The sequence below is a fragment of the Nothoprocta perdicaria genome, unplaced genomic scaffold, assembly GCF_003342845.1.
Source record: "Nothoprocta perdicaria isolate Ctin4 unplaced genomic scaffold, notPer1 scaffold_58, whole genome shotgun sequence".
In the NCBI taxonomy this organism is placed as follows: Eukaryota; Metazoa; Chordata; class Aves; order Tinamiformes; family Tinamidae; genus Nothoprocta; species Nothoprocta perdicaria.
The window spans coordinates 694,246-707,943 of record NW_020455843.1 but is presented as its reverse complement, the minus strand read 5'-3'; the positions used below and the strand labels follow the sequence as shown (position 1 = coordinate 707,943).

Here is a 13,698-nt window from a genome sequence, read left to right as displayed (position 1 = left end):
GGCTGACATTTTTTTTTTTTTTTTTTTTTTTTTTTTTGGAGGGGAGAGAGAGAGAGAGAGAGAAAAGGAATAACCTGAAATTATCTTCTTGGCAGATCATAAACTCTGCTGCTCACATGTGCTAACCTTGCATTCATTAATGGCAGTTAGCTTGTAGCAAAATCTTTTTAATGTTTTTCTGAATGATTTACGTCTTCCCTTGGAGCTGGCAGTTTTAACCAGGTGAAGTGACCAGTGCAGTAACTCTCAGCTTCTTTAAGGATGCTGGAATTGTCCCCAGCTTTCTTTGTTCATAAYGTTTTATAGCCTAATAACCGAAATGCATCTCATATTTAAGATGGCTTTCTTCCTAAATGTAGGCACACTTACTTGTGAAGAGACCTCAGGAACAAAATACTATTAACTTACATAGCTAGTTAAAGGCTATGTTGGCTGTTAGTACAAAAAAAGCTATTCTGATATTCATCATTCCCTAACCATTGCTAGGGAGCAAAGTTTGCCGTCCATCCTGTACTTTCCTAGAAGTATTTTTACTTGGATTTATTTATTTATTTATTTATTTATTTATTTATTTATTTATTGTATTAACGTTATGTGTTTGGAAAAGCCTGTATGTTTCTTTGCCCACATTTGGTGAGGAATTAGCACACCAAGAGTTTGATTCACTGCTGCCTCATCGCAACTTTATGCCGCTGTAGTTCTGCTGATTGCTAAACACAGCTTAAAACCGAAGGAGCGCGGCGGGGTAGTAAGATCTAAATGTTAATTGAAATGGTGCTCACCGAGTTTAATTCCTCCTTACTGAGCCAGAAGAGAAGCAAGGAACTGGAGGCAATAAGAAAATCAGTGGAAGTGCTTAGGTAGACAAATTGGGTACGTGGGATGGTTACCAGCAGATTTTGGAGAACATTCATCTTCTAATACGAGTATGGTTTTTTTATGTCTCTTTTCTGATTCCAAGACTTAAAAGCATATAAGAGCATGAATATTAGGAACAAGGACAAATATCTGCCTGTTAAGACTATATTAATAATAGAGAAGACAGGGAGCACTATTATAACAACAGATTGAAACTAGAGGTTATTAAAGTGGCATCAAAATACTTAATGTTTCCCTAAAAAGCATCATTGCAATCCATATCCGATCTTGCAAAAGCACACACACATACACACATCCTTCTCAATAAGCTATATAAACTTACTAATGTGTCTAAAGATGCAGATTGCCTTCTTTGTATGGATTTAAGAATCTAATTTAGGTACCTCTTCATGTCAGAATTCTTCCTTTAATCATTCTGTTCCTTAGTATATGCCATATGTAAAATGTCTATCAAAACAATTTCCACAAAAAGACACTGTAAAATATAAGGCTATTAGAAGCCTTCTGAAAAAGGAAATTCATAGAAATGTGCAACATGTGCTTGATCCAGTCAGTTCATCCACATTGATAACAAAGTAAAATGTTTGACGGTGTCTCTTTATTTTCAATGTCTATGCTGCAGTTTTTCAGAAAGAATCATTTAACAATGAATAATGTTTGATTGTAGATCTCTGCAGTAAATTAAAATATCTTAATTTAATAGAGTATGATCTGTTATTTGCCAACAAATATACAGATTGCGTTATAAATCATTCAGTAGGGTGGTTATAGAATAACACTATGCTGAATTATATTTCATTACTGCCTATTGAACAGGCATGTTTCTGCCACATAATGTAATTTTCCATCTTTTAACTTTGTTTCTTTTACTAACAGAAAATACAAATTAGTCCCGAGGAAAAATATTTACTGGGGGCAGGCAATTAACTATGCATTTCAGGGAATGGCATCAAGTATGTGAAAATTATTATAACTTTTTTTTTTCTGTTCCTCACTTCTCTGCATCTAACTTTTTGTGTATTTAATAAATAATAATGAGTATAAGGGCACTCAACAGGAACTCAGCAACAACAGGTAAGTCTATGGATAAAAGTGCCTCCAGGTACAGTCTTTCTGTGAAGCTTGTTCTCTTTTCCTGAGACACCTACTTTTTAGCAAGGTGTTTTTCCTTAAAATATTTTCTGAACTCTCTGCTAATGATTCGGTACACTTGAGGTGAAGTACAGCTGCTGACAAACAAGGTTTTGCTATTGCTTCATGAGTACTTGGCCTGGTTTCATTGCTTAAATTTCATGTTGAAGAATCATAGGTCTGCAGAAGATGGAGCAGCAAAGTTTTGGAAGGGGATGAGGCCTTTTATACCAATGAAAACAGCTTAGAGATTACTAGGGGAGTGTGGTGGAATTAAAGAGCTAAAATAACATCGCACCTAAAATAGTTCCTACAATTAGGAAAGACTTGCAGAAAATTAAGACGACTTCTATATTTAGAACTGAGAGACTTTTTCGCTGAATTATATCCCATTTTTTCGTATTCTGCAAAAGGAATGATTGAACATCCTAGGTTGCTACCATACTTAGGGCCATATTTTAGCACCTATTTTAGCACCTACTGATTAGATGGTGCCTAGCTGAATTTTTGAAATTTCCGAGTGCTTAATTCTCTCTTTTTTTTCCACTTTGAGACCTTGTTTTGGATGATCCTTTATCTTCTTAAATATTTTTTGATGATTATATTTGAATATTTTATATATGATGATTATATTTGAACATTTTGATGATATAATGATAGTTTATTGACTGGAGGTCCTAAAGGTTTGGAGTTCAACAAGTGCCTGAGGTCCATTACCTACATATGGGGCAGGCATCTCAGGCAGACTTGGGCATGGGAAAAAGTGCAAGGATATGTTGTCAAAAAGCCTACTAATCACTAGGTAAAATTTGTCATGAACAAGAATATCTCATATACTACTATAACCAGAATAATGTGCAGTTAACTGTTTCATCTTTTTAGCTCTTCAGGGKTTTCCAAACTTCCTTTCATCTTTTCAGATGGGATTCTCTAACAAGCTCAGCATTGGCCTCACACTGTTCTTGTAGACATCATTGGGTGTGTTATCTTGGGCTTGCTGGGAATAATTAGAACAAACCTGAGCACATGGGAAAATCCCTGTTGACCTATTTTGCTGTTTCTGACAGTTAAAAGTAAATTTTTGAAAGTTTAAGAAAGGAGTCACTTTTTTATGAAGAAAAAAATCCAGCTGAATATTCACCCACAGAAGAATCAACAGGAAATACATAAATAAATAAATAAATAAATAAATAAATAAATAAATAAATGCCAGCCCAAGTTTTTCCTTTTAATTATTTAAAAAGTTGATGTGAGGCACCACAGTCTTCCCTTTACAGTTCAGTGCATGTTGTTCCTGTTTCTTGTTCCTACAAGCCACTTGATTATTCCTCAGGGGGAGCGCTCATTTCATCTTTAATGAGATCTGAGAGCATCTGGGCTTCAGTCAGGGGATGCTGTAGTGGTCTAGCCAAGAAGTAACCCTGCTGTATTGCATTTTGTTTTCTGTTCACAGCTGGACAGTGCCACCTCCCTCATCCAGGCAGCTAAAAATCTGATGAACGCTGTGGTCCTTACAGTGAAAGCATCTTATGTGGCTTCTACCAAGTATCAGAAGGTCTATGGCACTGCTGCCGTGAACTCACCAGTTGTGTCTTGGAAGATGAAGGCTCCTGAGAAGAAGCCCCTAGTAAAGAGAGAAAAACCAGAAGAATATCAGACAAGAGTGAGAAGAGGGTCCCAGAAGAAACATATTTCCCCTGTACAGGCCTTAAGTGAATTTAAAGCTATGGATTCATTCTAAAACACTAAGCTTTAGCAGGAGGGTTTTATATTCTTTTTGTATGCATACCTGCCGACTTGTATGCGTCTGGCATGGGGTGGGGGGGACTTAACGAAGCAGTGTCAATTTGCATGCAACCTCTATTAATGTAACTAAGTTTCTGCGACACCAAAATTTAGGGCATTCTCTTCTGATGTTAAATGGAGCTATTCCAAGCTGACTTTTTAAACTAAGCTATAGCATTAAATTGGCCAAAGAATTTGCATCACAGGGATGTGTGTGGGTTAAGTAATAAATTCAAGTCTAAACCCAGAAATTTGTATGCATGCAAGAAACATTAGGTTGGCAGGTATATTAAGTGAAAAAATGGAATTGTAATGGTAGACCATAAAGCTTGTATTGCTTCTGTTCCAGTGCAAAAATGTACTAGCCAATATGCTTAAATGTGTGGCCCAATAATTGAATGATATAACTTTTAAGTCATCTTCATGATAGTATGTGAATTTTTAAAACAGCTAAAAACTAACTCATCTTAAAAATGCTTCTTTTAAACCATATTTTGTTCTTTATATTCTAGTAGTGTTATGATTGCTCACATTTCAATTAATCCCATTAATATGAACAGAGGTTTACTTTTGCCAATTGAATTCCTTATGGTGGAGTATGAAGCACAATATGGTGATTGACATTGCCTTTTATATTATGATTATGATTATTATGATTATGATTATGATTATGATTATTATATTAGTAATAGAAGACCTGGTGGTGGAATGTGTAGAGACACGGAAAATGTGAGAATTTAGAGGCAAATATGTAGGTGTAGTTTGGATTACAGGTATCTAACATACCATTGTAACCACTAACTCAATAAACTCATTTAACCTTGGAATCATCAATATGGTTTGTCTCTTTTTAAAGGTGTGTATATGTGTCCGGCGTCATAGTTGTGAGGTAGACAGTGATTAATTTTGCTTTAAGCTTCCCTTTTCTTTTTGTGAAGGAAAAACAAATATTACATTCATTTTCTCATTTTTTACAGCCAAGATAACAAAACATGGTCATTGGGTGAAAAAGAGCTTAAATCTTTACCTGAGACATGCATATGAAATATACAATGAAATTGTTAGTTTGAACACTTACTCACTTCATAGATAACTGAGAAAAAAATTGTCCTTGAATAGCTTGCCAGAAGATGTGTCAGAAAAGAGTGAAACAACACCTCAGAAACAACATCAGGATAGTTTATTAAGTTTGTAAGCTTGATATCTAAAAACTTTGGAAAAAATCTCCTTATGCCATGTGGTACAGCACTGTATAAAAAACATTGCRTAGGAGAATGCAATATTTACTTTTCCTCACTTTGAGCCCCAACAATTGTCTGAACAGCATAAATGGTATTATCATTATGCAAATGATATATATTTGAACATAAAACAATGAATATGTGTTTATTTTTGTAGCAAGTAAATAACAACTTAAGAGAACATCCATGACCTCATGAAGGATTTGAAACAGTCTAAGAAACAGTGAGAAATGTCATAAATGACACATATATCCTGCAGAGCATTTTTAGTAGTGTATGCCCATGCTGATTATTCCTCAGAACAGCAAAATAATKAATAAAATAGTTTCCCTTGAAACAAATCTATATGAAGAAATGTACTCTCAAAAGCGTTTTAGCAAATTATGGGTTTTGCTTCATTTGGTTGTATTGAATGATATAATAGTATCTCAAACAGAATTGGAGATTCTTTGTTCTCAYGTCATCGAAACACATCAGAGGATCTTGAAGACCTTTCCTGACACTACATTGTAGTCTAAAATGGATTTACATTGTGTATTGCACCAATAAGCTCCTTAAAAGTAATTAGGATCTTTACAGGATGAAATCTCAGAATTAGAGGATGGATAACAAAGTTTAAGGTAAAATAGCAAATAAAAGCCAATTAGAAATGCCTCAGTTAAAAATGGCGTATTAAAACTGGCAACCCCAAATAAAAATATTAGCGCTTCTATACAAGTTCTATGAGTCTAGAACTTTGATGGATTAACTCACAGTTTGTTTTCTGTTTTAAAATTATATGACACTTTAACCGGCATAAAAGAATTAGAGTGTTTAGGGGAAACAGTGTAGACAAAGCAGTTTATTCATATGTGCTGTAGAATCTCCACTGATTAAAGCTCCTTRGCCAAATATAAAGACTGTAATACAAGGAGTTCTTTAGTAGTCTTTCAACTAAAATAGTGGCATTGTCTGCAAAATGATAAGGAAGATTTAAATCCGTGAAGGTAAAACCCACAATGCTATTATGAACGGAATTCACTTAAATTCAATTCAAGGGCAGATTTTTTGCCTTCTGAAGGGACCATCTTTGCCCTAAGTTTCATCGTGGTAAGATAATAAAATTTAGTGTTTTATTAGAAAAGAAACAAGAACCAAAAACACATTGGAATAGATGAGTTAAGTGCTAAGTGTATGTAATAATGTCAATGCTATGTTAAGACTGCTGAGAAAAGATTTATAAAAGAAGAAAATAACATTACATGACACTTGCATAAGGGCTATGCCTATGTTTGAATAGGAGTAAAGTTCTTAAAGTTCTTTCCAATACAACTAAAGTTGAATTGAAGTTCTTAAAGTTCTTTTCAATTCAACTGAAAAAAAAAAAAAAGAAGTGGAGCATAGAAACATCCATGGAAAAATAAGAAGGAAGATTAGAAGTCTGGAAATGCTTTCATATAAGGAGATACAATATTTAGAAGGTAAAACTTCTTCAAGGTCATCAGTAGTGAGTCTGCAAGATAAAGAGCAAGCAATCACCAGTCCTTACAACTCAGGAATGTTGTGTGACACAATAAATTATTAAACAGCTGTGTGGGTTGCAGAGCATTGGAACAGGTTGCCCCAGGAGGTTGTGGAGATGGATATATTCAAAGCCTGAGTGTACAGGGTCCTGGGCAACCTGCTTTAGGTGACACTGCTGGAGAGAAGATATCTAGAGGTCCCTCTCAACCTCAACTATTATTCATTCTGTGATTCAGTGAAGCAATTATTTTCTATTTCTAGAAAGTCCAGTTATGTGTTTCTTGACCACAGAATTGGATCGTGTTCCATTTTTACAATTTTATTAAATTACGAATGCAACAGCCAATTTCTGAATTAAGAAGTCAGAGAAACCATAGAAAGCTTGAGAACTTTTAGATACATTTGCAGAATAGTTTTCTTAAAATTATTTGTCCTTATTGGTTTCTTCATTAAATTAAGAATTAGAAAGTGAGAAGTATTAAAATAGATCACTATGTATTTTAGGTCAACCAGCTGCTAGACAAAACATACTACATACATGCTACAAAGAAATAAGAGTTTYGTGTGGGTCAAAGAAATGAAACCTGCATGTAGTAGAATAAGAGTATATTATTCATACATAGCATTTTCTCCTTCTTAATCCCCAGTGATCTCAATGACATCATTAAAATGCTATGCTGCGTATAAATGACAACATTCATATGCTTGAAGTTGAACAAATGCTTTGATAATGAGAAGTAGCGGATAAAGCTCAGTGCAGATTCCCCTGATCCAGTAATTTCTTGCTGTCGTGTCTTGAGGTTACGAAGTGCTGGTCAATAGTCCAGTTCTTTTACATTTTAAAAAGAAGTCGACCAAGTGGAAACACGGTATAGGAAATAACCCCCACAGATAAAACTATCTCTTTTTTTTTTTTTAATATATATATATATCTTGCCTTATATTTGCCCCAATAATTTGACCAAATCTTTAATTGAGAACATCTATATTTATAGCTCCCAATTGACACTTCTACATATAAAASTGTATATTTCAATTGTATTTTCAAACAAGAACGGATTTTGTCTTAGTTGACTCCCCCCATAGGAATCTAAATTAAAGATTTATTTCTGAAAAAAGGCAATTCATTTCCTTTCACTCTACTTATAAAAATTTCTTCAAAATACCTTGCAAAGTAAAATTTTGTTCCTCAATAATTTTAGCAAGGCAGAAGATGAACATAAGCATGAAGAAGAAAAGAAGCTGACCCAGAAAAGCGGAAAAGATTTTCTATTAAACCTTTGTTGGGGATTTGTCTGGAAGACGACGCTCAAAGATGAAACTTCAACCAGCAATGAGCAGCTTATCCCCCGTTCTGTTAGCGATGCAAAGTTCCAACTTTTTTCAAAAATTTCTAAGTCAAAGATAATTCTCTTGAAAATGCTAGATGATTTTTCTTACATTAGCATTACTTCAGTTTTTCGAGCTACTTTAGAATGATTTAAAACTTTTTCTTTACTTCTACCCTTTGTTTCCACCACTTAAGCATCTGCGTATGAGCAAGCCAAAGCATTTATTTGGCAAATAAGCACATGTTGGTGCTTGCTGCTGAATGGTATCTGCAGAGATCAGGAATAGCCTCTAGGATTTTCTGGGTTTTCACTGAATGACCATAGACATCTTCAAGTGAAGGTTCTCACATTTTTTTTCCTGCTTTAGGTATTTTTTCCTTCTATGACTCAGTTAAGTGGAGTTAAGCTTAGGAGAACTTGACAACTTGTTAAAACCTGTGGGAGGTACAAACATCGTATTTTCCTGCTCCAGTTATACTTTTAATGGAATAAATATTGGATTGCCTGAGCAGTGCTTCCTGTCCTTGATAATGCCATGTGGGATGTCAGAGGTAAGTAGATAGATACCACTCAATCTTGGCCTCTMCTTTCGGGTAAGATTTCAAAATTCCAAATGTTATTTTTGTAATTCCTGAGTAATAATGGACTTTAAAAGAGATCACAGAATCACAGAATCACAGAATGGTTAAGGTTGGAAGGGATYTCTAGAGATCATCAAGTCTAACCTTCCTGATCAAGCAGGGACACCCAGAGCATGGGGCACGGGGTGGCATCCTGGTGGGTTTGGAAGATCTCTAGAGAAGGAGACTCCACAACTTCTCCAGGGGTCTGTCACCCTCACAGGAAAGATGTTCTTCCTCACATGCAGATGGGTTTCAACTTGTACCCACTACCCCTTGTCCTGTCACTGGCCACCACTGAGAAGAGTTTGGCTCCTTCCTCCCTACATTCTGTCCTCAGGTACTTATACGTATTGATCAAATCTCYTCTCAGTCTTCTCTAGGCTAAYGAGGCCCAACTCACTTAGTCTCTCCTCATAAGACAGATGCTTYAGTCCCTTTATCATCTTTGTTACTTTATGCTGGACCCTCTCTAAAAGCTCCATGTCCSACTTGTCCTTCCAGGTGTAGCCTCACCAGAACTGAGTAGARGGACGGCATCCCCTCCCTTGACCTGCTGGCCACATCCTCCTGATGYAGGCCAGGATCCCATTAGCTTTCTTGGCCACGAGGGCACACTGCTGACTCATGGTTAACTTGGTGTCCACCAGGACTCCCAAATCCGTCTCTGTGGAGCTGCTTTCCAGCAGGTCAACCCCTAATCTGYACTGGTGCCTGGGGTTATTCCTCCCCAGGTGCAGGACCCTGTACTTGTCCTTATTGAACCTCATGAGGTTCCTCTCTGCCCAACTCTCCAGCCTGTCCAGGTCCCTCTGGATGGCAGCACAGCCTTCTGGAGTGTTGACCACTCCACTCAACTTGGTGTCATCTGCAAACYTGCTCAGGGTKCCCTCTGTGCCCTCGTCCAAGTCACTGATGAACAAGCTGGACAGCACCAGGCCCAGTACTGACCCCCTGGGGGATGCCATTKGCCACAGGCCTCYAACTGGACTAGAYCCCATTTATCACCACCTTCTGAGCTCTGCCATCCAGCYAGTTCTCAGTCTACCTCACTATCCACTCACCTAACCCACACTTCCGCAGCTTTCCTATGAGGRCATTATGGGAGATGGTGTTGAAAGCCTTGCTGAAGTCAAGGTAGACAACATCTACGGCTCTCCCATCGCCTATCCATCCAGTCACCCCATTGTAGAGGGCTGTCATGTTCATTAAATATGATTTACACTTGGTGAATCCATGCGGACTGCTTCTGATCACCTTTTCCTTGAAATGCCCAGAGATGGTCTCTAGGATGAGCTGCTCCATCACCTTTCCAGGGACAGAGGTGAGCTGACCAGCCTGTAATTTCCCAGCTCCTCCCTCTTGCCCTTTTTGAAGACTGGAGTGGTGTTGGCTCTCTTCCAGTCTTCCAACACCTCCCACACTCTCTATGACTTCTCAAAGATGATGGAGAGCAACTGAGCAATAACCCTCGCCAATCCCCACAGGTGTATCCATGCAGAATATGATTTTTTTTTATTCACTTAGCTGCTTCATCACAATTGCTAAAAGTTAAAGAAAAAGGAGAGAGACATAAAGTGATGTTTCATAATCCTGCTATTATATTCAGAGGTAATTACTTTGCTAGAAGGATGTTCTCCATTYGATCTTTTACTTCTGATACTTTYCAAGCAGAAATTATTAAAAAATATTGAGAGATTTTTGGCATGCATTTCCACTAGATCAGATTAAATTGCATCTCCCACTATATACTATATACTATATACTATATACTATATACTATATACTATATACTATATACTATTTAATACCACATATTTTTAATACTACAAAAAATAATATATATATATATATAAATACTATATATTTGGCTACTAAAAGGCAGTTAAAGTCACTCCAGAGGCTTTTTTTTTTCTTTTTTTTTTTTTCTCTTAATTTAATTCTCACCTGGTTCGGTTTTTCTCAAACTTTGCCCATATTTAGTTACTTGATTTTGCAATAAATTCTGTATGGAATGTGTTGAGATTTTTAAGGTGAATCTTAAATGAATATGCTGATGCTGTTTTGTTTTCCCTTCCCTCAAACCTCAGCTTCCTCCATACATCCCAGCTTTAATTAGTTTGGTCCTCAGCTTTTCTCTAGAGGGGTTTCCATCTAAATTTCTATCATTCCTCTGGTATGATCAGTGCTGGAGCAGCACACACACACCTCGAGATCAACATGCAGCTGCTAAGCATTAGTTAACGAAGCATTAACTGTTTAGCAGCTAAAAACCAACATTCATTAGCAGACACTTCCTGAGGGGTGACAAAACTTACTTACCTATTCCACCCAGACGTGTGTTTACCACTCAATACTGCTCAATAGCCTTCTGTCACTCTTTTGGCTTGCGAGTAACCTCTTGAACTGTGGAGTATATAATTTTGGCCACACGCAAGTCAAGCCTGGTTCAGCACAACCACAGGCTCCTTGTTTTCATTCCCCTGTCAGCAGCTCTACGGTCCAGCATTTTTCAGTGTTACGCAGACCCATGTAGGCAACCTGCAGGAGCTAGCGGAGACCCTGCTGCTTGTCATATACAATTTTTATGATCAATTGGATCCTAGCTTACAGCTGAGACCTTAAGGAAGATCCATTATTGGGGCCTAGACTGTGGAATAAATTAGATCACTAGACTTTGTCACCAAGTTGTGTGAATACTTACGTGYCTTCCCGTTTCATTTGTCCCCTAAGACAGGTTTTTAAATCTGCAGTATGCACGGCCAACAGGTCACAGAAGCTATATTGTATTTCAGAGAGCCATTTATTCACCCTGCAAAGAAAAGCTCTTTCCTAGGGCTTTGATCGAAACTGATTTGGAACTTGGATAATTGTAAATGAGTGGGTGGGGGCAGTTATGATCTCTCGCCTTTTCACTGACATGGATTTTTAGAAATTACATAAGTGTATCTCAGCCACTATGGCAGAAATCTTTCACTGGAAGTAGTTTAAACTACAGATTTTTTATTCATGTGTCTCAGACAAAGCGTTCCCCAAATAAGATCATAGAGTGCGGTCCATGTTTCTTGCATCCTGTCCATGTTGCTTATGGTGACCCTGGTAACCACCCCACAGAACGACGTCTTTAACCTTTCTCAGGATGTGTACCTTTAAGTGCTTCTTTTGATTATAGRAATCAGTGATATATTGCTTTTTTAATTTCAGCAGTGAGTTTTCAAATGATTGCAAGAAAGAAATAATAACCTACAACTCAGTGACTGCTTCACACATACTCAACATTAAAGAAGTATCTAAGTTCACAAACCATAGGCATTTTCCCAACACACAAAACAAACTGTGCTAGATAAGACCCCACTGGTTGCTTTTCTCCTTCCTTTATACTTTTTTATCCCTGCCTTGTCTGATCCATTGCACCTCTTCTTTCTCTTTGCAGGTGATGCCTAACCCTTTAGCATATCAGCATGAAGCAGCTTGTAGTGCAAATTTAAATACAAATGTTATGGCCAGGACTGTTAAAATAATTATGAATTTAAATAAGTTTTTGTTTTRGAACTTGAGGCTTAATTTTGAAGAGAAACAAAGGTATATGGATGTTTTATTACTTAAATTTCATAGAATACCTCCTATACAAGAACTGACTTCATGGACRAAGAATTTCACATTAAGGCTTGTTTTGGCCAGTATGAACTAAGACCAAAATGTTACATATTAAACTASATTCTGACCTGTGTTTCTAGATCATATAGCTATGTATAGGAAGTCACTTTTTTTTTTTTTTTTTTATTTCCTTTAGCTGTAGAAACATAAAATAGAAAATTTATTTCAGATTCAAGCATAACAGCTAAAGACTGACATTTGTCTCCATTTGAGAAGTTACTGCTTTTTTTTAATGAAGATGTTAAGAAATTACTGCTTAAATGGCTCATGCATTTTTTTCTTAATCCTCTTCTCAAAGGCATTTTAGACTAAAAAAAAAAAAAAAAAAAAAAAAAAAAAAAAATTCTGACTGAGAATATGGTTTGTTAATTGACCTTATAATTGACCTGCAGAGCATCATGTGTTGGGCATGCTAAGCTGTGTCATGTTAATGCCTTCCTCATCAGGCTTATTGCTTTAGTGCAGTACATTAGGAAATGAGAGCATAAATTAAACTTGAAAAGAGTTGAAAAATGCTCAAGTTGATGTGGAAATGCCTTGAAATCCTCTCCACATTGTAGAAGGTAAGAAAGCCTTTTCTTCCTCATGCTTTGGCTATCAGGTGTCTTCATCMGGATTTACACCACCCGTTAAATTTAATTGCTTCCCTGGAGGCTGTTTTGGTAAAATCCCATTTAATTGAGTGAAAGGGTATCTGATTAGATGCATATGGTAAAGCTATGGGTCTTGGTGAGAGAGCATGTGCATGCTTCATTTTAAGCTGCTTGGTATGAGAACTTTGTTATTCCAAAAGTGGTGGTAAGGGCTTTAAATGTTTGCATTAATATGGTGAACTATAGTCAATTTGAAAGTCTGTCCTTTATGATATGCTAGAGGTGTTTGGGGTAGGTTTTCTCTTTTTACAGCCTTCCTACAGGAAGTGATGAGCTAATGAAAGGCAGTTTAATTCATTATTGATGTACTATTTTAGATTGCAATAAAGTTTTGTTTTCCTTTCAGGATAGGTGTTTCTTATTAAGGAAGGCAGTCTTACATTATTAATTAAATCATGCAGAGCATCTTGCTTCTTAATATTTAAGCTTTCGGTCTCTTCTCCCTCCTAGCAGCATGAATGAATAGAAGTCTCCCCAATGCAGGAGCAGGCTTGGGTGGAAACCCTGAAACAGACCATCAGAGAAGGTCAGGTTGGGGGTGATGAGTTTATCTGATCTCTTGAAAAATACTCAGCAAATTGTTCTTTTTTTTTTTTTTTTAAGGTAGGGTATGTTAACTTGTTGTGATTGAATTCGAGGCAGCCTATCTGCAGGCTTGTTTGACTTGCTCTACTGCTGTTCTCGCTTCCATCCGCCTGTCTCATTAACCTGTGTGCTCTTAATGCATGCTTGTGTGGGGCCACTCAAGCTCAGAAGGTCTCAGCATGAGGAAGCTTCAGAAACCAATTCAAGTTGAACACTAAATCATCAGGAAACTACTTGAAATAATACATGCATMTATCAAGATGGAATAATCACTGAATGAACTGAAAATTCAGAAATAGGCTATGCAAAATCT

At 36.8% G+C, this 13,698-nt stretch overlaps 1 protein-coding gene across 1 annotated transcript in view; it reads left to right on the top strand.

The window, feature by feature from the left end:
• Nucleotides 1-4,586, top strand: part of CTNNA2 (catenin alpha 2) — a 394,793-nt gene extending 390,207 nt beyond the window's left edge. Inside the window, exon 18 of the mRNA XM_026048900.1 lies at nt 3,464-4,586. Within this exon, the coding sequence (XP_025904685.1) occupies nt 3,464-3,751 (288 nt within the window). The 3' untranslated portion in view covers nt 3,752-4,586. The remainder of the gene's footprint in view (nt 1-3,463) is intronic.
• The last annotated feature ends 9,112 nt before the right edge of the window (nt 4,587-13,698 follow it).